Raw genomic sequence first — 24,159 nt, 5'->3', positions numbered from 1 at the left:
CATTTAGTGGCATCTCTGTGGTTCTAGTCAAACTCAATATAATTACAGTAAAAGCATCGGAGAAGAACTGAGCTCACGTATTTTGGCATTATGTAGAACTGTCTACATTACAGTATGAAAATTAGCACAGATGTGTGTACATGTGTATGAACACAGAGCAAATGCATATAATTTGTTTGCATAAGCACAGTGTGGTTCTGGTGCAATGAGAGTGACCCTGAGTCATTACAATCCTGTTGAGATGTTGACATATTCTGAATTCTGGTTGAATATCTGGTCCTGAATTATATCCTATATTTGTACATACCCAGTTCAAATAATATTTAAAGACAAAGGAATCTCTACTGGATTTTTTTCTACTTAGACTTCCCAAATTATATTTCTAGCCCTGGCAACCTTCCTATTTTAATCACTACTGTACATCATTGTACCATCCTGAAATCCTGCAAATATGTTTATATTTCTTCTTTTGCACGATCACTTCCATGAAACATTTTCAGTAGCAATAGTCAGAAAGGTTTACAGCCTACTTGTCTTTGTGGGGTGGAGGCAGGGATTTGGAAAAAAGAGATGTGGCCAGATTTATGCCTCATTAAAACTTGAAAGATTGTCAGGTTCCTGAAGGTCTCTGCTTTTTATGGCATAATTCATCAGTCTACTGCCAAGTGGTTGTAACACACACTTCGTAGGATGACTAGACCAGCTAAATTTCTCACCTGTGATAATTTTAGACAGACTTCTTTTGCAGAATAATATTTTACAAAAAGCTTGCAGAATATTGCAAGTGATCCTCCCAGTGACCCTCACCCAGTTTTATTTTCCTTCTCTGGTGTAGAAATCCTTTCCATCCCTACACATTCCATCACAGTCTATCTCTTTACAATCATTTTTTAGCATCCGTCACTTTCCTCTTCAAAGTTATTAGCTGCATCAGTGAACATTAATCAAATGCCCTAGAGGTAAAGTTTTATAAAATTAACTAAGTCTACCTGGTATCTTTCTTTTCAGTCTTCCAAACTCCTAAACAGGTGACATTATTTCTGTTTCACATAATCAGATTCAATATTTGTAAAAAATGTTAATGGTATCAGATAGAATAGCTGCAACACAGAGTCCGTCTACACAGGCACAGAGAAAATGAGAACTTACTATATTTTTTATCTTAAGAATCATGAAATAATTTGCTACCACTCAGTTACTTTGATGTATTTAATTCATAGTTTCCACCATCACAGCCCTGCAACCAAACTTTATCCCACTGTTTTGCTTGCCATAATAGTAAGTTAATTCATTTTTATAAAATTATTAATGTATTTTTTAACATTCCCATTGTTTATATGAACATAATTTACTTTTGTTCTTACAGTACAGATAACTGAATTCAACTGGGATAATGTAATACATTGAGAGAATGGAATTTCAAGTTACCTGTAATCACTAATGAAAATCTTTGCATCTGAGAACTCATATCTAAAATCAAACTAAATAACTCTCGCAATCCATGTATATTGCTTAACAAAGGTCTTAACCATGTTGAATGTCTTCACTGAACTCCATGAAGCGCCCTCTGCTGGTCTAGTCTCTAACCTATTGGGTGTCTCCGTATTTTAAAATACAGCTTTAGTCTCATTTGATTTATTTGATTCTTGAGAAAATTTCTCTTGTAGATATTTTACCTCATTGGCCTTTTTTGAAAATTAAATTAATTCAAATCTTGAACATATTTTGCATCTTCTTCTTGCACCATCTTTGCTTTTCCTAATATTTATATGCATTTTTCCAACAGCATAAGCTGGAATTTCTTTTTAAACCCATCCTTTCTCAGTGTTTGTCTAAATAACTTAAGGTAGTGCCAACCATTCTCACTTTGGTACAATTTTATTATTCTTGACATACAGTCATCAAAGTTTTTCTATATATATTATGGAAATGGTAAACTTCCATATTTCCTTCACATTTGAGTCATAGGTTTTTGTATTTAATGAGATTCTCTAAGGGTTTGTTTAGCCTGCATTATCCCAAGTTCACATTCTTCTTAAGCAGATAATGATTTAAAAACTGTTGGAAACTACAGTTCTTAAAAGATTAAATTAAAAATAACACTGGTTTACTATTGTTAGAGTCACTCTTCTTCCTGTTCTGCAACATGGCTTTGATGAGAGAAGTGCTTTATCTATTCTGTCTTTTAAAATGGTGGTGAAAAGAGGAACTCTTGATTGTGTTTATTGTTACAATGAGGCGAAGCTTAGTATCTCCCCCTGAGCGAGCATACTCCTGCAAACATGTGATGTGTACCAGGATGGCGGCATTCCTAAGTTGAGCTTTTAAAAAAAGTCATATATACCTAAAGTCGCAGTTGGAGGGTGTATAAATAGCGGTATTTCAGAGGGGTTATGTTGGCTTAACCTCCCATCTTCAGCAAACAGATGGCTCTCCACCTCGTCACACATATGTTAGAGAGAGAATTGCTCTGCTGTGAGCCTTAAGTCAATATTTACTCACTGAACCATTACTTTTCATCAGTGCCCATAGAATAAATTATTTTTATGACATAAAGACAAAAAAGGAGAGATGTTTTGGTACAAGATTTTTTCAGATGCCTGGACACAGGGCTGTGCGGTGGGGCTGGGTGACAGTGTCCGTAGGTCTGCTGTGATCTCACAGAATTGTCAACCCGTGCAGTTGTTCAATTTTCCACACAAATTATAGGTTCACATTTTAGTTGCAGCCATAATCAGGCACATGTAGATGCTACTTTGAATCACTGGATCATTAGATTCTCCAGAGAAATCTAAGCTAATCTGGCATAAAAAATTGATAGTGTTCACTGACATATTCTTAACAGAATCTTTAAACTCCTACGCAGTGATTTTTCTGAGTGTATTTTTTATCAAATTAAGTTATTTCCTATGCAAGAAATGCATAGGTGATGATATAAGTAACATTCATGCACCCATCAACATCTTAAATTAATTTATTTTAACAAAATTGTTCAATAATTTATTTATATCAGTATAGGCTCATGGATATTTATTTTATACTTTGGGGCATAATTCAGTGGTAAGTTATACATTTTGTTGCACAAATTGTTCTAGTTTTGGCCATTGGGGGCTCATTCAGTTGGCTCCTGTGTCCCTTGACATATTCCCATTATTTTGTTTTTTGTGTGCTTCCTTGAATTCTGCCTCTGTGAGTTGTTCCAGACTCAACTTGTGTATTCCCTGCCTAGAACCAGCAATTTCCCCAAGGAGCCCTGGTTCCTCTTATTAAAGAATGGGCATTAGAGACCCAGATCTGGGCACCAGGTGTGCTCATTGCTACCAAAGTGCTATTGCCTCTAAGCCGTCTCGGCAGACATGAGGGTGTGTGTGTGTGTGTGTGTGATGTTATTAATTTAAATTTTATTTTCCAATTGTTTCTATGAATCTACCGACAGATGATACATTTTGGAATATTGCCACATATCCTAAGAACTTGGTAATAAGCTGTTCTAGTAGTTTGCCAGTTTCTTTGCATTTTCTGTGAATATGTTCATGCAAACTGTTAAGACAGTTGTACATCTTCCTTTCCAACGTTTATGCTTTAAATCTGTCTCCCTCTCCCTGTCCTTTTCCTTCTCCTCCTCGTCCTTTCTCTGTTTTCCCTCTTATCTTCCTGCACTAGTTCACGACTCCGTATGATGCTAAATAAAATGGATGGAGAATGGCCACCTTTTGTCTTTTCTTCTGTTATCAGTTGGGAAGTAATTATTCCACAGTTAAGAACAGCATTAACTTTAGGTTTCTCCTAAATGAGCTTTTTCAGATTGAAGAGATTTTCTTTTGTTACTTGTATGCTGAGTTGTTTTTTTTTAAATCATGAAGAGACATTGAATTTTATTCAATGCTGTCTCAGCATTCATTGAAATGATTGACTCTTCATTCTGTTAATATTATGGACTATATACAAATAACTATGGATTGATTTTCAAATGGCAAATCATCTTGCATTCCTTGGGTAAACCCCATTTGATCACAATTGATTATCCTTTTTATACACTGCTGGATTTAATGTTCTAATATTTGATTTAAGATGTTTGATGCTGTGTTTATTTTGAAAATTGAACTATAATTTGCTTTTTCTACAGTGTCAAGAGCAGTGTGTGGTAATAGCATTATGCTAATCTCAAAAAATTAGGAGGTATTCCTTTTTCCACTACTCTCTAAAATAGTTTCTGTAAAAGCAGCATTATTTCTTCCATAAGTATTTGGTAAAACTCACCAATAATGCCTCCTGAACGAGTCATTTCATTTGTTGAAGGGTTTTAATGATAAGTCTCATTCTTTGAATAAATATAGGAAGATTCAGTTTTTCTATTGTATGCATTTTGCAGAATTTTTGTTTTTCTAGGAATTTGTCCATTTCCTTAACATTTTCAAATTATTGACATAAACTTATTTACGGTACCTCATCCTTTTATCTGAGGGATTTTTGTAATGTCTCTGTTTTCATTTCTCTTATTGATAATTTGGTTTTAGCTCCTTTTTTATTATTTTACATACAGGTTTTTATTCTGCAAGGAATTTTTGCTGCTTTCTGAATCTATGATTAGTGTTAATCTTCTAAGAATACTACTACTCAATTTTCAGTTTTATTTATTTACTTACTTAAGTGGAGGTGCTGAGAATCGGACCCAGGACCTTCCGGCCCAGGGCACATGCTCTGCCACTGAGCTGCACCCCAGCTCTGCTCAGTTCTTACGTCTCCATTTGTTCTTTGTGTGAAGCCGGTCACACTGGATGTTCTGTGGCTCACTCTCTTCACCAGAGTTTCTATCTCTTTCTGTCTCTGTGCTTCACATTCCCTTTCTTTAAGAATTGTCATTAATAAATACATTATAGGAAATTCATAAAAGCCCCAAATAAGCTGTAATTCCACGTCAGTCCATGTTAGATTCTTTCAGTGAAAATAACTCAATGTCTTACATAAAGGCAATTCATTCACACACTATGGTGACGGTAAGTTTCTTTCCCCCTACTTTATTTGGCTCTGTGAGGAAGGCATTTAACTCCTTGTGCTGATTTATCAAACAGACTTCACTGACATTCTATTATTTTACCCAGTTTACTTTTAAGTTCTGTTTATCTTTTCCTTTTTAATATTTTACTTAAATCTCCGGCATGTATTTAAATTTTTGACAATAGGCTCCGTGGAGCAGCAGTCCAGTCTGACATATTCATACATATTCATTACGTCACCAACAACTAGGGTAATTCCTGGCACACAGTAGCTTGTAAGTGCATGGTGTTGAATGAATGAATGAATAAATAAATAAATTTATTGGCTAACACAGAATATTGTTTCTAAAAAGAGAACTTTGATATTGTGAACTTGACACAAGTGGATAAACCTATTTTTGCTACCTTGCAATGTGTTTTATTTTTGCAGTCTGAGTCCTGACCACCTTCTTAAATTGGTGCTTCAGGTCCTAAAACAGGAGCTAAGTAACTCTAGTGCAAAAGTTAATGTTGGCTAATATTGCCTAGATGATGAGCTTGGCTTTTTTAATTCACATATTCCCGTGTGATTTTATAATCTTCCCTCAAAAAGAATTTGCTTTTTCAGCTGTATTGATGGAGAGAGAAATTCATTAAGAATGATAAAATTTTTGTGAATAGTTCTCTATGATAAGAAATTAAAGCTGTTGTACAGTGCTTATGGTGATTGAAGAATAATGTTTAAAAATAAAAACTATTAAGATGCAAGTATTTCAGGTATCAACTAGGTTTCCCAGTAGTGTTTCTCATGGTGATTGGGAGTAAATGTGTATAATTCAAATAGTCCATTTGTTTTTCCTGTTCTGTTTGTAATCTTTCCCCCAAATGAGTCATTGGTTCTTTATCTATTGCCAGCCAGTTCAGTTCTTGTAAAGGTACTTTCACTTTATGAGTGCCATAATAGCATTCGGTGACTAGTTCTGTCTAATTTATATTTCTAGATTCAATAATGTTAGTGTAGCGTATGATTAGATTGAAGCTATTTCACTTTCAGAATAACTTGAAAGCATCCTGCTATCTTTTTCACTTTGTATCTGTTAACATCTTATCCCCACTGTCTTATTTTTCTTACTTTGAGTAATAAGTAAAGCCTAGCCAAATATAACAGTGGCATTGGTCTGAAAGATTTTTAATTTCAAGCATGAGTAACCAGTGACTGGCATCATGAATGTGTTCTGAACTACCATTTATAAACATGAATTAGACACAGGGCATATTGATGGGAAGGGTTGCAGAAAGATAAGTATGCATGAAGGTTATGCATCCTGGTGACCCCATCCGAAATATGACTAAATCCCTGCCTGGTGTAGTCAGCCACAAGACCTTCCTTACAATCACAGTGTCTCAAAAAGAGACCGTCTGCAAATCCTGTTCACACAGGTACATTTTCTTATAAAGAATATCACAGAGAACACTGTTGTCTAGTTGTGCTGCAGTGTGGGTGAAACAAACACAATGTTTAAAAGGCCATTTGCAACTCTGTGCGGGAAAAGTGCCAAGGAGAAACTGATGCTAAGAGAACTGTGCGCAGAGAGGGGCGTTGCTGGGTACATCCCTCTGCAACGTCTCCCCTTTATTTGAACATACACCTTTTAGAGCTTCCTTTTACTCTGGTTGAGTAGCTTGGAAGATAATTGTGTTTGGTTTAGGCATTTGAAGTATTTGGGTTGGAAAAAATGGGAAAGATTGGAGGGGTATATGTAGGATCAAAGACATATGTCACTTAATTTAACTTTCCTCTTTCTGCCTGCTGTAAAGCTGATTCGGAATGAAAGGTGACTATTATCTGCACAGGATCCTCACTAGAGGAGGACATTTTATATAATTCCCTGTTAGCAGATCATCCAAGTACTTTTGTTGGCCACCTAACAGGACGCAGAAATGACCTGATGCCACAAAAGGTTCATAGCAGCGTCCTTCGTGGCATTTATCACCAGACACCCCTTTCTAAGAGAATTTGATTTTCTGAAAGAGGATACTCCAAAATGTCATTTCAACCTCTAAAGAGAAAATGGGCAGCAAGATGCAGAATTGTGTTCCCTGAGATGATTGGCACTAGTCATGATTTGTTACTGAGTCATGGATTTAGCATGTAAATTAATGTGAAGTCCTTGGCCATCCATTTAAATTGCAAATAGCTCTTCAGCTGTGATGCTGGATCTCTGGCAGACAAACGAGCTAAGGTTGACACTGGCATCCTCTAGACCAGTTAGATGACACATTTCTGTTGCCCTGATGAAACTAACAGCCCATCTACAAAATAAGCCAACTAACTATGTTTCAGATGGGATCGATCCAGCCAGGCTCACAGGACCTGGGGCTGTGTTACAAGTGTCCCATCAAACACAACAGGTCAGGATGCAGAGTCGGGCAGCTCATGCTGCTTGGGGAGCCAATTAGAAGACGGAAAAATCCGTCATCCCTCCACCATGATGCGTCTATAGCCCCAAAATGAGTTTCGTACTATGAGATTTGGTTTTTAAAATAGAAGGGAAATCATTTTCCCTCAGTTTCATCAAGGAGCCTTGATAACAGACCATTTGTCCTCTGGGAGAGCACGAAGACACAGGTTTATTAGCACATCTGTATTACTATAATCTGCACCACCTTTTAAAAATTCTTAGTCATTTCTTGGAATATCGCCAACACTACAGAGGCTAGCTGAAGCATAAAATAATCCTGCCACAAAGGTGTATTAAGAGGTTTAATTAACAACAATGAGCTTATAACATGTATCAACGTTAAGCAGATAAACTGCAAATATTGACAAATTGCAGTCCCCGGCTGCCGTCATCTGCAAAGCCCATTCGCATTACATGTAGATGACAATGAGTCTTGTTTCTCGTCTTAGGTAGGGAAGAACTTTGGGAGTGCTTGCTTCTCCCCTAAGTCTTCCAGCCCAGCTGGGACTTCTTTCTACAGGCGTTTGGAATTAGTGAAGAATTCGTCCCTACTTCCTCCTACTGAGCTCTTGTCTCGTTCTCTTTCCACTGGCTTTGCCTCCATCCCTTCCGTGGTGTTAGGCAGTCATGTTGTTTCACTTCCAGACTTCCAGGAGCCTTTGGCCTGGCCCATGACTCCCCCACCTTCCCGAGGGAATAGGAGAGTAGCCAGATCCCTCTTGGAGCTGATGAGATGAAACTCAACCCCTTTCTTTGGTGGAAGTCACTTTGTTTGCTTTGAGTTGTTCTTTCACTGGCTTCCTCTTTCCTAGAGCCACACCAGGTCCTCCTGCAGTTCCTGCTCACCCCATCTCTCAGTGCTCACTGGCCATTCTGACATGCCCTGTATTACATGCTTGTTACATACACATCCCAAGAAGCAGCTACTAAAAAGGCTAAAAATTCAGATTCCAAATATATTTTTACTCTTTATCATACTTCAACTCGCCATAAAGATAATTACTATTCCTCACTTGTGCAGTGTAAAATTAAATATGGTTAATCAAAACTTGACAACGGACATGGAAAGAAATGAAGGCACTCTCTATCCCTTTTTCTCTTTAGTTTTTTTCTAAGGCGATGTTTCTCAAACTTTTTTTCCCCACTAAGCCTCCTTTAGGAGACTTTTGAGACATCTTTTCCCCTATTGCCCTCCCCATGAAATTTTAATAATTCAGATACACTATACATCTGTTTATACATATTGTGCATATCCCTGGATTATACATAAGATGAGTACAGCAGAGTTATCCATAATCAAAAAGTACTGAAAAGCACCAGAAGTCTATCAGTGGGTGAATTAACACTCTGGTACGTCCATACAATGGAATGTTACTCAGCAACTGAAAGGCATAAACTGATACACACAATAAATTAAGCTAAGTGAAAGAGCAGACTTAAAAGTTTAAATATTGTATGATTCCATTTATATGATATTCTAGAAAGGCCAAAACTGTAGGGATGAGGACTAGACTGGTTTTTAAGGGATAAGTGTGGATAGAGATGGTTTAACCATAAGGGGCAGCACAAAGGAATATTTGTGGGTGAGGAGTCTTCCCTGAGTCTTGATTATGGTGTTGGTTACACACCTCTATGCATTTGTTTGGATTGTATATGTATATTTTTCTGAATTAAAAATGAAGTATAACAACATTAACAATATAACAGCTTAAAAAACAACCATTTTTTGACATCTCATAATTATGTGGTTCAGAAATTTGGACTGAGATTAGCTGGGTGACTTTTACTCCACTGTCATTGACACAAGCCATTCAGTCTTATTCAGCTGGAGGATCGGTTTGTCTGAAGTGTTCAAAATGGCTGCAGTAACACCTGGTGTTTTAGTGGGGATGGCTGGAATCTAGACTCAGCAAGGACTTTTGACCAGAGCACCCCCAGGTGGCCTCCAGCACGGCTGGGTAGCCTCCTTGCTCCAGAGTGTTTCAGGAGACCTGGTGAAAGCTGCCAGACTTCCTGGCCATCTTTCATTAGACATAATCTTCTTCCTGGTGACAAATTACTCACATTCTTCCAACACACAAAATACACCCCTCCACAAGCTTCCGTATTCCATTATGGCGTTGTCTTAAATTCTAGGGTCTTGCCATAGAAATCAGGTCCAAGTGTAAATCAGACTCCCAAAGGGCAGATCTTGATGATGCTTCCTCTTGATCAAAGGATCTGTAGATTTAGGATGTAAGACATCTACCCCATACACTGGCATGTCAGCATGCATTCAAAGGTGATGTAAGGACAGAATAACTGTAGTAGACACTCCTCTTCAAAAGTGGGGGTGTTGGGAGCCCACTGCAGTCACCACTTCCAGCAACTCTGAAGTCTAGGCAAGACCCTCCCTCCTGCTGCATGATGAGGGCCCAGCCATGCTCCCTGCAAGTGATTTCTTTGTGGATCTGACTTCACCACCATATGGGCTCTGGGTTCTGCCTTCTAAGTCATCTTTACTTTTTTGTAAAAAAAAAAAAAAGGGCCATATTTGCTGCTAAGTTGCCTTTTAGTCTACCTCCTGCCCACAGAACTTTGAGAAGCTCCCAAGCTGTTTGCACTTGGAATGGTCCTTGTCCACTTCATGGTGCTTCTGCCAGTTGAATTCTCTGACCATTTTTATGGCTTTCCTCTGCATCTCCACCTTGGACTGGGAGTCAGAATTCTACGGGATAATGCTGTTAAGATTCTTAGAAACCTTTTAATCACGTTGAGAAAATTCATGAGGCAACTTCTCAATCTTCGGAAGTATAAAACAGGGTTTCACAGCTACATCCTTAGAAGATTTTTCCCCGGAACCCATAGAGAAGTGAAGTGACATTTTTAAGGTTTTGCCCAGAAACCTCCTTAGCCAAATACAACAGTTCATTAGTCGCATTTTCTGTTTCCCACATGACAGAGATGACAGTGTTGCCAGACATTCTGCCACTACGAAACAAGGGTGGTTTTTTTTTTTCATCCTCTAATAACAATTTCCTCCTTATCCTTTCCACCATCACAGAAGTGTCCAAAGCCCTTCCAGCTTCTGCCTGCTGCCTGGTTCCAAAGTGAATTAATTGCACACTTGTTAAGGTATTTCTCACTACAGCACACGTTTCTGGTCACCTAACTCCAATCCAGTTATGGCTCCATCCTGAACTACCCCCAAACTTGGTGGCTTATAAAAACAAACCTTTTGTTACATTTCACAGTTTTGTAGGTCAGAGTCTTGGGCAGGTCTTCTGGGACTTTTTCACATGATTCCACGGAAGTTACTCAATGGGATGCAGCTGGTGGAAGGACATGGCACATAGGAGAAAATAATCAGTCACCACAAAAGAGACTCTGCCGTTGAGATGGTAGCACCTGCAGGACCAGCACATTCAGTACCAGGCAATGAGGGATCAGGGCCTGAATGAAAATTGGGGTGATCTCAGTGTTTGCTCTTGTGCTGTAAAATGGCTTTGGGGGAGACACTTAATTTATTCCATACATTCTCATCACTTAAAATAATTTTCCTGTCATGAAAGTATTCAAGTACCAATATCAAGCTACTTTCACAGAGAAAATAACATGTCAGTAGATTCAGAAATGGGCCAGGACAAAACTATAAGGTGGAAAATGGAAAAATCATGTTTAAATATTTCTAAAAGTTTTAGCATCCCAATTGTGCTGAACCCACTCTAGAACTTGCATTTAATCAAGAAGGTATGTCTTCAAGTTTACAAATTCTAACAGAAGAGCATACCCACAGGCTGCCAAATATTTTATAAAAAGTGAAAACACGTGGAAATTTGTCAGCTTATATTTTGCCTCTGATGCATACTCCCAAATGTCTGTAAATACAGAAATATTAAAATGTATAGTGTTTTCTTCTCAAGAAACAAAATACTTAACGATTGATTACCTTTTCCTTGTAATTCTGATTTTGGTGGGTTGCATGTATACTACTGTTGTAAGAGCACATTGTGGATTTTATAAGTGGTTGTTTCATTTGATACAGAAGAAGCAAACCTTTCGTCTGTTTCTTTCAAGAGCCATCCTAAATGAGGCTGCAGTCGTCAATAATCGTTTCTAAAAGCAGTTAATTTCTCTTACAGCTTTAAAGTGCAATGAATAGCCTTCACACAGCTTCTTGACCAATCTCCAAATCAACAAACAGCTAGTTAAGAATTATCTGGAGTGCTCAGAAGCAAAACGTCATTCCACATATAATTTAATTTCATCCTGAACATATAATATTTAGCTCACTAAAACTTTTCCAAAGTGGAACTTTTTTCTTTTACTATTCAACTGTACCATGTCATAGTAAATAATATATAATATAAGCCCTCATGAATCAAAAGATTTCCAAAAGTCATAAGGAGTTTTTCAGAAAAACCACTGAAAACTGAAATACTGATTAAAATAAAAAAGTTATATTTTAAACCTCTATGTTAAGAACAATATTTACTGGAATAATTTGTATGCATGACCAATTAGACTGCCTTCTGGATATATGCCCAGGAGTGGGATTGCTGGATCATATGGTAAGTCTTTTTTTAGTTTTTTGAGGCATCTCCATACTGTTTTCCATAATGGCTGCACCAAACTGCATTCCCACCAACAGTGTAAGAGGGCTCCCTTTTCTCCACACCTTCTCCAGCATTTATTGTTTGTCGACTTTTTAATGATGGCCATTTTGATTGGTATGAGGTTCTATGTGTTTTAAAATACACTTTAAAAACACATATATAATAAACCTTGGCAATGTTATGCTAAGTGTATTAAGTCAGATAGAAAACCATGTATTGTATAACTCCATTAATATGAAATATTCAGGCAAATATACAGAGATAGAAATCAGATTAGTGGTTGCCAGGGGCTGGAGGGGAGGGGGATTTGAGAAGTGACTAATAATGGGCACAGGGTTTCCTCCTGAGGTGACAAAAATGTTGCAGAACTAGGCAGGGTGATGGTTACACTATGTTGTGAATGTACTAACTGTTACTGATGGTAAATGTTGCATGTATTTGACTACAATTTAAATTAAAGAAAAAAACACATAAACTATAGTCCAGTTTACGTCAGAGGTTTACAGGAACACTAGTTCGAAGAGCTTCAAAATTCTTACTTTCTGGTGCAATTATCCATCCTTTCAAGTGTGAAGTGTCTCTCAGCTATCCTCAGAAAAGTTTTCTCCCTTTTAGTGGGTCCTTAGAACTTCTTGCTTGATTTGAGGAGCTCTTATAATGTTGATTGACATTAGGATGTTTTGAGGACCAAACAATGGTTCATTTTCCAAAAGACTTGGATCTTTTCTGATCCAAATCATATATTCCAGTAGTGGAACAATTATTTAATGGAAATCCAAAAAATGAATACTAAGCAGATCACTGCTTACATGTCATTAAATATACAAGTTGAAAATTAGTAAGTGCTGTGATTCATTTTAATATGCAAATTGTGTGATTAACATTAAGTAGAAATAAAGTAAACAAGTGAGCACATTCTATGTAGGGTATAAATTTTAGATATAAATCTGGGGTCAGGAATGGAAGTGGTAGGGACAGAATTTCCATGTCTATGTTGCTTCAGCCAGGGACACATATAAACTTCCTCTTCCCACCTGGTATACTATCAGATGGAGCAAACAGAAGTTCAGGAACTGATCTGGGCAGAAATATGAGGCAGGACATGATGCCATTTTCCCTTAATCTGTAGGTTTGTTGGCACAACTTGCTGTGAAGGAGACAAAACGTTGCACCTGCTGTCCAGCCCATCTGGGAGAAGGCTGAGCACGGGGCATACAATTTGCAGACACAGGGGGACTGAGTAGGAACGCAAGAAGTGAGCACTGGAGGCAGACGAGCATCACTAGATACGTGGAACCTACAAGCGCGATGAGCGCATTAAGGCAGAGAATCATTTGGTACCCTCCAACCAAAGAGCAACACCAATGACTGCTTTTTATTGCTAGGAGAACCGGCTCTGTGCGGGTCTTTATCTCTAAAGCCAGGCATCCTCAAACTGGAGGAGCCATACTTGTTGAAAGAAATCTCTATCAGCTTCCGGAAGAATGTTCCTGTGGCCTAAGCTTACCTGCCCAGAACTTCTTCCCGTGGAGTGTGAGCACTGGGCAGTGTTCTAAATGAATGTAGCCTTTTACTGCCTCTGCTGTGGTTTAATTTTCAATCTTGCTATCCTCTGAATGTTTGCGTCCCCTCCCCCGGCCCCAGGCAAATTCATTCGTTGAAATCCTAACCATCCCCCAAGGTGAGGGTATTAGTGGGTTAGATCTTTGGGTGGAACCCTCATGAATGGGATTAATGCCCTTATAAGGAGATCCCCAGAGAGCTGGCACCCTAATCTCAGACTTCCAGACTCCAGAACTGTGATAAATAAATTTTTGTTTTTCACAAGCCACCTGGTCTACGGCATTTTGCTATAGTAGCCTGAGCAGACTTAAGACACATCTCACGTCTGAAACAGAGGTCCCTGAATGAAGTGTAGAGTGTTACTTCATTGACTCAACACACTTATGCTGTGACCAACCCTGATAAATCATATGAATTTAAGCAACTGTTTCCTTTAAATACTATTATTATAAGAAAGAGCCTCTTAAATTCTGAAAAACAGGGATCGATTTTGTGTTTCATTTTCTATTTATCTTTGAGAATCTACTTCAATTCTTCGGAATTCTTTATATGCTTCCCGATTTGGTACATAATTAGGTTTCTTTAAAAACAATTGTAATTTTAAAATAATTCTGCCATTTCCTGGAGAATCATTAAACATATGGATAATGAAGAAGTCAAGGGGAGATTTGAAATAACCTTTCCGAGTCTCTGAATAGTTCTTAGAAAACTGCTTTCTTCCCTGTTGGTTTAGTAAGTCAGAATTGGAATGCACTTTCCCAGTGGGCCATTATTTCCGAGTCAGTGGTCCCAGAGGACCACCCTCCTTGTGGTGGGGTCCGTAGAGCAGGTGGTAGGAGCCACATGGGGGATGTCACGGGGTTGACATTAGGAGCAATTGTTCTGCTGTTCACTATTAGTGCTCTGCATTTTGTGAGGCTTGGGGACCTCGTGTTGTACTGTACTTCAGAATTAGAAAATGGTACAAAACTAAACCAGTGAGACCTTTGTTAGAAGTTTGCACTTTATCCTTGTTTGTTTGAAAACAGGAGAGTTATTTTCTGATCATTTTGAAATTAGCCAGAATCTCTGATTAGGACTCCTAAAAACAGGAAAGATTCTGAGTTATTTTCTTCCCATTTGGCTGTGAATCCAGTGATTTTTTTTTTTTTTGCCTTAAATGTTCTACCCTCTTGAGTGACTAGCAAAAAAAAAAAAAATCTGTTGTTCTAGAACTTTCTTCAAAAAATGAGAATGAGAATATATGCAAGTCAATTAAAAATATGTATCATTTCTTATTACTGCTGTAAAAAATTGCCACAAACTTAATGGCTTAAAACAACAGAAATGTATCATCTTACAGTTCTGGAGGTCAGAAATCCAACTGAAAACATTTCACTAACAACTCCTTCCTTCATCTGGCACTGCAACTATTTCCACTTTTGCATATTATCATTTATGTCTGATCTGCATAGTTATATTTTATTTAATTAAAAGTATAAAACATAGCATATTATTTGATATAATGCTTTTTAATTGTCACTTCCCCTGACCACTGGCTTTCTCTATTATAATTTATCCTTCTGGGATCCCAGTGTGATGTAGATTACTGTAGGCTTCCATTTTATCCTAAAAGACTCTTAACATTAAAAGAAATTTACCTTTCTCCCACTGTTTAAATTTGGGATATTTCTTTAGCTCTGTATTCTACTCAAATTCTCTCTTCAGCTGTTTTTCAATTTACATGATTTAACACATCCATTAAATCTTTAATTTCAATAATTGTATTTTTATTTAATTTATTATTCTATTATTTTTCACTTATGTCTGGTATTATAGCTTCCTATTATTGACTTTATATTTCATTTCTTTAAATACATTTTACATGTTTATTTTCTATTCTTGATCTGCTGTTTCCATTGGATCCATGTCTGCTCATGTCTGCTTTCTTTTATTTTTGATAAAATATTGTTGTAATTATGAGTTCATATTTGAATGAACTTAATCTGTGATAATCTCGAGGATCTAATTAATTAATCCTCAGTCACAGGTTCAGTTTTTCCACCTTGCAATGGCCCAAGGCTCAGACTCCCAATAGGGGCATTTTTATTTGTTTATTATCACTTTGGACTTAGCTCACTCTTATTTTTGTTACTATTTTTGTCTTTAAAGAATCCTTTTATTTTCTTGTAAGACAGCAATGCTTTAGAAAAGTATATATAAATTAACATTATCCAGAAAGTAATTTTCTGTGGAAGGATATATATGTGTGTGTATGTATATATCACATGAAATCTTGAAGACTTGTTTTCTCACACTATTTTATTTTTTAGAAGACTAACGCCAGGTGAAAATCAGCAGAGCTCTTACTTACATAGTCTATTCCTTCCACATGCCCTGCTTTTATTCATCTTGTGTTCCATCCCTTTCCTCGTCTAAACTCTTTGCCTCCAGGTGGCAGACAAAGTGCATAATTCAATTTTATAACCCTCAGAACATTGCCTGCTACACAGAAGGTGTGCAATAAATGCCAAATGAAATAAATAAAAACTTATAATATTAAAATTCAGCCAAATTCCTATACTGATCATACAAAAATATAGTGTTTCCTAGATTTTCTGCCCAATATTTTACAGGACATGTTTTATTATGCCCCTACTGTTTGCCTAGCTAAATTTTTTTCATTTTGAAGACCAAGCCCAAATTAGGTTTTCCTCTGGAAATCTTCCCTAAGCTTCCCACCTTGGTCCCTATTAGCTCCCCCTTCCTTGTGTTTCCGTAGCTTGCTGTGCACGCCTCCAACAGAGCACTTATAATGTAAAAATGTAATCGTCTGTTTACAGTCTTTCTCCTACAACATAATGAACAGCTTGACAGCAGAGATTATCTTTCAATATTGTATCATAAGCACTAAACTAAATGCCAGGTTGGCAATATATGATAAATAAACATTTGTTGAATGACATACTGGGATAAATTTTATATTAAGTAAAAACTCATATGACTCAAAAATTTTTTCAGTAATTTAATAAGGTTAAGTACCACCTCTTGACAACAGCATCAAGAACATCACCAACAATATCAAAAATGGGGCTAGAAACTGAATTCTCTAACTTGGAAAAGAATATCCTTTGCCAAAGATGAATGAGTATTCTGAATGTTGAGTTTGTAAAACCATTCTCATTAAATCAAATTATAAATAAGAAAGGCAGTGACAATTACCACTACAAACCCCATTTTAGATGAAAAATGTTATAATCAATTGGAAAACATTCAAGTGTTCAGAAAAAATGTGCTATATGGTGTTTATTTTGGTACTATTTTGTGATGACTATTTTTACCATAATATTTTCAAAAAATATTTAGAAATATTATCTGCTTTTAGAGACATTTTTTAGAAATATTATCTGCTGATATGTCTGGCACATTCTTTTTTAGAAATACTTTATACTCCTATGTTTTGCTCAGATTTATTGAGACATAAAGCAAAAATGTATTCACTGATTGAAAATAAATGCCCACATTTAAGTTTTTCACAAATAGCATAATCTCATATTCACTAGACCCTAATCAATCACGTGAAAAATTGCTTGTATAAGAAAAGCGCATCATATGATCAAGAAAACCAGGAAATGCATAAAATACAGAGAAAATAAAAGATGGCAAAACCCATGTATGACATAATTTCAACTATGTGAAACTGTGTGGGAAAAAGAAAAGAAAGAAAACAAAGGCATCAAGACATCAACAGTGATAGGGCTGCAGATACGTCTTCCTGGCTCTGTAACAGTAGAATTTAAAACCACCTGCGTTCAGCAACAGTCTAGAAATCTGGCAGTTTGGTGGTGTAAAGAGGCGGGGCGGGCGGGCCAGGGCGCTTGTGTGTGAGTGAGGGGCCTGGGAGACAGGGAGACAGATGCAGAAACAGAGGGAAACAGGGAAGGAAGGGGAGGAAAGGGCAGAAATGAGGGAATGGGACGGCAAGGAGAAGGGAAGGAGAAAGAGGGGTAGGCTGCTGGGTTAGAAGTTGCCTGAAAATACCAGGGAGTTTAAAAATTAACTGGATTAAGGGGGAGGGTATAGCTTAAGTGGTCGAGCACATGCTTAGCATGCTCAAGGTCCTGGGTTCGATCCCCAGTACCTTCTCCAAAAATAAATAAACCTAATCCCCCCTGGGAAAAAAAACCTAATAAAAATTAGCTGGATTATGGACTATAGGAAAGAAAAACACTTCACTTTGTTAATATTAGATGATTATTACTTCTCTGCTTTTTTTCTAATTGTTAATTTCCATCAGTTTCTAGCAATCTCCGTATACTTTCCTAGACAGCAAAAGATGAAAGTAATATTCTGTATGTCATTTTAGCTGACACATTGGGTTGTGCTTTCTACTAACTTTGGTCTCCCACCCGGGTACCTGTCATGGGCAGATGACACCGTGGCAACTATTGGATTTAACCTGAGAGCATTTAGACTTGGTGCTTGAAATTTCCCATCAGGGGACATGCTGACCAGTGAAGCCCCCAATTCCTTATCCAAGCAAAGAAACATAAACCACATAAACCCAGAAGCTCTGTATTAGTTCGTCAAATGTTTGGTTTGCGTACAAGGCAACCATGAGTGGCAGTATATCATGTAGTCGGTGTATCGTTAAACCCTGAAACCGGAACCCCTGGGTCTGGATAACAGCTCTGCCGCGTATCAGATCTGCAATCCCGTTGAAGTTCCCGAGGGTATCTTTGTCCCATCGTTACATCCGGGGAGCTAGGCAAATAATAACACCTACCCGTAGATTTGCTGTGAGGGTAGGAGGAGTAAACTCGAAGCCCCTAGGGTAACATCTGACCCAAAGTGAAATGTTAACAGCTGCGCTTACTATGATGGGAAAGGACTTTACACACTCAGACAAATTTAATACATGTGTATGTGTGTGTATTTATAAAGAGGGAGGAGGAGCAACTGAATAAAGACAGAAAACATAAAAGTATAGAAATGTTGAAACACAAAAGTTAACAAGTTTATCATGATAGTTCTGCAAACCTTCAAACACACTATTCGCCAGATGTCAACATCGCAGTTTTCTGTCCCAGGTTCTTCTCTGGCAGATTCAAATATCCCAAATTCAAATCGAAATGCCCCTGGGACTTCAAAACTAATTTAGAAACAGAAAGTACAAGCAGATTTCTATTTAATATGGCGTCTAATTTTGAGGGTCTAAAAACTTAACATTTAATGAGTGTGGTTCTGAACACTTTATGTGAAATCAGCCCACTGCTCACAAAAACCCTATCAGAGGAAATGCTATTATATTATCCCAATTTCACAGTTGAAAGAACAAGGCACAGGGAGATTAGAAAGCTATTTATTGAGAGAGCTGCTATTTGATCCCAAGAAGACATACTTCTGAGCCTCGTATATTAATCTTTAAAATATTTGCCTAATAGAATTATTATTTATTTGTACCTTATAATGTAAGAATTTCAAATACTGAATCAGAAAATGTAGCGTGGGTCTGTTATTTACTATGTGACGTACAGATGGAACTTAAACCACATTTTAATGGATACTTAGTTTCAGAACCAAACATGATACATCGTTTTACTTGGTCACCAAGTGTTTTCCTGCACAATTAATTTAAAGTAATTAGAATAGTGTGCTACACTCTATTTTAATAATTATAATAAATTTTGATTTCTAAAATGTCAAAATTAGAATTTCTATATTATGAAATAATATTTCTATCACTGTTGGACAATATTAATAACGTGCTGATATGACATTGAAAAATAGCTTAATTATGCAACACACAAAAATGATGAAAACATAAAATTAACTTTTGAAGGGTTTGCAAAAATGTATATTTACAGCAAAAAGAAGTTCGTAGGGAAAAGGAATCATTAATGTCTGTCCTAAAATATTATGATTCTGTAAATATAAATGTCAATTCAGCCACCTTTATAAGACATGAATGAATCCAATGTATGTGCAGATTTTAGAAATGTGAGATACAAAATATTGACTTCATTCTCATGATATATCATCTTATACTTATTACTGTCTTTTTTTAAATTCACATATAACCTTTCTACATTTTCACCCTTACAGAAGCACAGCCCAGGTGAACAGGGGAAATTCCACTAATGAAACACTTAGTCTTTGTTTCAAGTGTAGTCAAAGAATGATTGGATTTTTAAACTGGCTTTAGTAAGTCTACTTAAATTTTCTTTGCATATGCTGCATACACATTCATTGGACTCTGTTTTACAAAGCTGGTTCTTTCTTCGGTCCACAGCCTTATTCTAAGCAAGTTATTTCAAACTGAATTGCAAGGACTCCTTCTAGGGTGTGCTATTTCACTGCGCCATTTTATTTACTCTTTCCTTTCTTTTCTTTTCCATTACGGTTTATTACAGAATATCGAATATCGTTCCCTGTGCTAAAGGAGCTTGGTGTTTTTTTTACCCTTCTCTTTGGACATTTTCACACGTGATCAGGAGTCAAAAATAATGAACATCGTCAGTTGCTGAGCATAAATGGGATACCTTGGCTTTGAGGAATTAGGCCTAAAAATTTACTTTGAAAATGCTGAATGTGGTTGTTTGATAGAGAAGCATCTCAGCATGCAGATCAAAACCCAAACTGGGAGGGCTGTTAAAACCGACGTTTCTGGGTTTTTAGGAAATAGTCATTTTTTCAGTTTTGCTTTGGACCCTGGCCCTAAACCAAAGACCTAAATGTATCAAACAAAGAGAGTTCTGCTTATTCACAGAAAGAGCACAACAGATGTGGGGTAACCTTTGGCCTTGGTGACAGGTGACAGTTGACTCTGTCCTTGTGCGATTTAGAAACAGAAACTGAAAGGTCTTTTTTCAGCTCATTCTTGGAGCAAAAGTGTTCCTGGAAGATCTGAGATGGTGTCTATAAAGTTTATCACTAAAGCAATACGGATGAGGAGAGTCAATCAAATTTTATTACATATACTGCAGCTTAAAAGAACTTTTATTTTAGCTTCACGGCAGAGAACAGCTCTAGAGTGTTCTCAATCAGTAAATTAGTTACAGGAGAAACATACTTCATTTAAAAAATATATCTTAAGAATTGGTCCAAAAGGAAATTCTTTAGTAGTCAGTGAATTTTCCTGGCAGGCAGCATTATAACCTGTCTTGTTTCAGGCTTCCCCTAGAGGTCAGGCAGAGAGAAACTGACTTTGGTTTGATCACTGATTTGTTTAGTAACAGTTAGGCTGACAGACAGGTTGCAGAAAAGTGAGAGATGGGCACCAGCCATGGAGCTATGCATCTTGGTGCTCTGAACCGTAGGCGGGGAGATGAGGGCCTGTCCTGGGCTGGTAGAAGCTTGCCATCTATCCCCATTTACGGGTTCTGCAGATCCTTGTGGCCAGTGAGATTTCCACATTATCACGAGCTTTGCGGTAAAAAGCTGAAGTGAACTCTGCTCTGTTGTCCCTTTGGAAGATACATGGGGTGCCTGGCAAGCCGAAAAAAACATCATCTGGTGTGTAACCTCAGTTACAGTTGGAAGGCAGGCGTCTCAGTGCACAATGATCAAGGGAACACACACATTTGTAACACTGACTGTCAGTCGGGAGTGTGGGATGAGCAGATACAAACTACTGTGTACAAAATAGATGAGCCACAGGGTCTTACTGTGGTGCCCAGGGAACTATGTTCAATAGCTTGTAATAACCTATAATGAAAAAGAAGATGAAAAAGAACATATGTATATACATGTATAACTGAACCACTATGCTGTACACCAGAAATTAACACAATACTGTAAATCAACTGTACTTCAATAAAAATAAGTAAACACTACAAACTCCGAATTGGACCTACCTGCAAGACAGGCAGTCTCCTGGGTCTGACATCATGGAAGCCTTCTTTGTGATTGCTCGGTTACTCTATTCTGATGATGGAAATTTGGTATTCAAGGAATAAAAAAAATAGATGAAAACTGATATTCAGTTCCTCTGAGTATGTCCAGCCTTGGCTATTTTCCATGGTAATGAAGCTTTCTTAAAACCTTCGCTTTACTCATACTTATAATGAAGTCTGTGTTTAATCTGCTTATTTCAAGTCTCTGAGGAAAACTGTATCAAGTCATAGATACTGGTTATGTTATGTACTGAGTACAAATGCCACATATACACATGGCTACCAATCTCTGCCGTTCTATACGTTATCTTTGACTCTTAACTGAACTATGAAAGGTCTAATTGGGAAATCTCATAGGTCACATCTTAAGGGATTACTGGCAATAATGTTCCTGTATCATTCCCAAACCACCTTTTATTTTTACCAAATCACCTATTTCATTGAACTTACATGCTATGTTAAACACGAGAAAATGTGTTTTCATTGTAAAGGGAAGTACGTATGGTCATTTTAACAAAATAGACAGCTTTCAAGAAAATTTCACTGAGTGCTTTCTGGATGCTAATGAATACCTACTAAAAGAAATGATTCTACATAATAAATGCAGAGCTGAAACTGCTTTATGCTAGTGTCTAGCAGCAATCCAATATTTTATTCTAACAAACCAAGAGGGTAAAATTTGAATGGAAACGCAAGATGTAAGCATGATAAAACTTTGTTCTCCTGTGGCCTTTTTCTCTGCAGGCATATAGGTCGCCAAAAACATGAGCAAAGCCTCAGAACCAAGGTGACCCTTGTGGCGGTAATGAGGGAGGGCTGAGGCGTACAGGAAGCTCACAAGGGTGTCCGTGGCTTCTGTTATGATTCAGAGAAGCCCAGAGAATAACACTTAAGGTTCTAAACTTTTTAAAGCAGGCTTTCCCCCTCTTTTTGTCATCACAGGATTACAGAGTGAATATCTTTCTCCGTCAGAAGTGGAACGACCCTCGTCTTGCCTACAGTGAATACCCTGACGACTCTCTGGACCTAGACCCGTCCATGCTGGACTCCATTTGGAAACCTGATTTGTTCTTTGCCAATGAAAAGGGAGCCAACTTTCATGAAGTGACTACGGACAACAAATTGTTAAGAATTTTCAAGAATGGAAATGTTCTTTATTCAATAAGGTAAGCCATGGACTTAAGTTTCTGATTTCAGTGAAACAGAGTAGCATTTTCTTTAGTTTTTAGTGAGTGTTTTGAAATTTTTGAGTAAGTGCTTTCATTGTTCCACTTAAGCTCCTCTAATATACCATTTCCTAAATATATTTAATCAGCAACAACATATCAAGTTCCAGATCCAGATCCAGTTCCAGTTCCCACTATTGTAAACAAATGGCTCAAATTCTTACATCAGCCAAGTTGGTGCGTGGCTCAGGGGCACACTGGATGTAGCTGAATCACATGTTGTGATTGCATTTTTATGTATGCATTCTTCCTTTAAATATTTATAGGTGAAGAAATACTTATGTTTGCTTGGAATCCACTTGCCATGAATTATTTCAGGTATATGCATTTTTTAAGTTCTCCTTGAGCTTCTCCGGGCATCCTTTAGAGAAAGATCTTATTTACATTTTTGTTATTTATTATACATTTCTCAGAAGACCATGTAGGCTTTTAAAGCTAATACAAACATAACAAAAATTAATAGCATAATGTAAACACTAATAATAACATTTCTTGACTGTCGAACATTAGAATCATTCAATTTTGGCTGTTCATTAAATATCAGACAGGTATAAATTCAGTAAATAGCTATGTACAGCAATCTACTTGGTGATTTCTGTCCCACCTGAAAAGTATTGTAAAATAAAATGATTATCTTAAATTTTCCATAATTATTTCCATCATTTAGTTCAGTTCAAAAAAAAGAAAGCAGGATATTAAGGCCAGAATTCATATTTCTTAGGAGAGATAATGTGCTCTATTTATAGGTACAGGCAACTGCTTCAGAAATATTTGTATCACCAGGAGCGTATTTTAGAGGTATCGAGGTAAATTTAATATTGGGGCTTTAGGCTGAATATTAATTCCTTAGATTTTATATCTCCATTTTCTCTTTTGTTAACTTTTCTTCTCATCAAGAGTGGATACGCCTGATTTTGGGTGCGTCTGCCCACTCTCAGGGATGGTTGCTGTTTTCACAGATAATAGTGTGAAACAGAAATAACGGGAATGAAAATGTAATCTTGGTAGCTTAGTGATTTTGAAAACTTTTTTCTACAAAAATCGTTTCATGAATAATGCAGGTCTCTGTATCCCAATATATTATATCTGGTTTTCATATTTGTCTATTTCATGTGAGCAAATTTCCCTTCAATATTATCATTTCCTGAGAATGACAAGGTGGCATCACTCTGCTGTGAACTGACACTTGCACCAGAGTCCTGAAAACTAGCTAACATGTGTTCATATGCTCCTGAATTATTAATTGCTACATGGGGCATAAAGGGAGATTTCAGATCTCATCATTACTTAAGCCCACATGAATGACTGACTTAATGGTGAATCCTAGGTCTAAGCAAGAGGACTTTGAACTGTTTTTGGAAAATCACTAAAAACCGTAAGTATCAAAAGACAGTGGGAAGATGGAGCAGACACACGTTTCCCTGTTTCTTCTGCTGAGTACAGCTGAAAACCCTAAGCACAGA

General features: G+C 37.2%; 1 protein-coding gene across 1 annotated transcript in view; it reads left to right on the top strand.

Moving 5' to 3' along the window:
• The window catches only part of GLRA3 (glycine receptor alpha 3), a 211,561-nt gene that overhangs the window by 124,200 nt on the left and 63,202 nt on the right, over positions 1–24,159 (top strand). Inside the window, exon 11 of the mRNA XM_072952569.1 lies at positions 22,413–22,636. Coding sequence (XP_072808670.1) covers positions 22,413–22,636 — 224 coding nt within the window. The remainder of the gene's footprint in view (positions 1–22,412; positions 22,637–24,159) is intronic.

Source organism: Vicugna pacos, chromosome 31, assembly GCF_048564905.1.
Source record: "Vicugna pacos chromosome 31, VicPac4, whole genome shotgun sequence".
NCBI classification, from domain to species: Eukaryota; Metazoa; Chordata; class Mammalia; order Artiodactyla; family Camelidae; genus Vicugna; species Vicugna pacos.
Note: the sequence above shows the minus strand (reverse complement) of the source record. Positions and strands in the feature narration are given on the sequence as shown.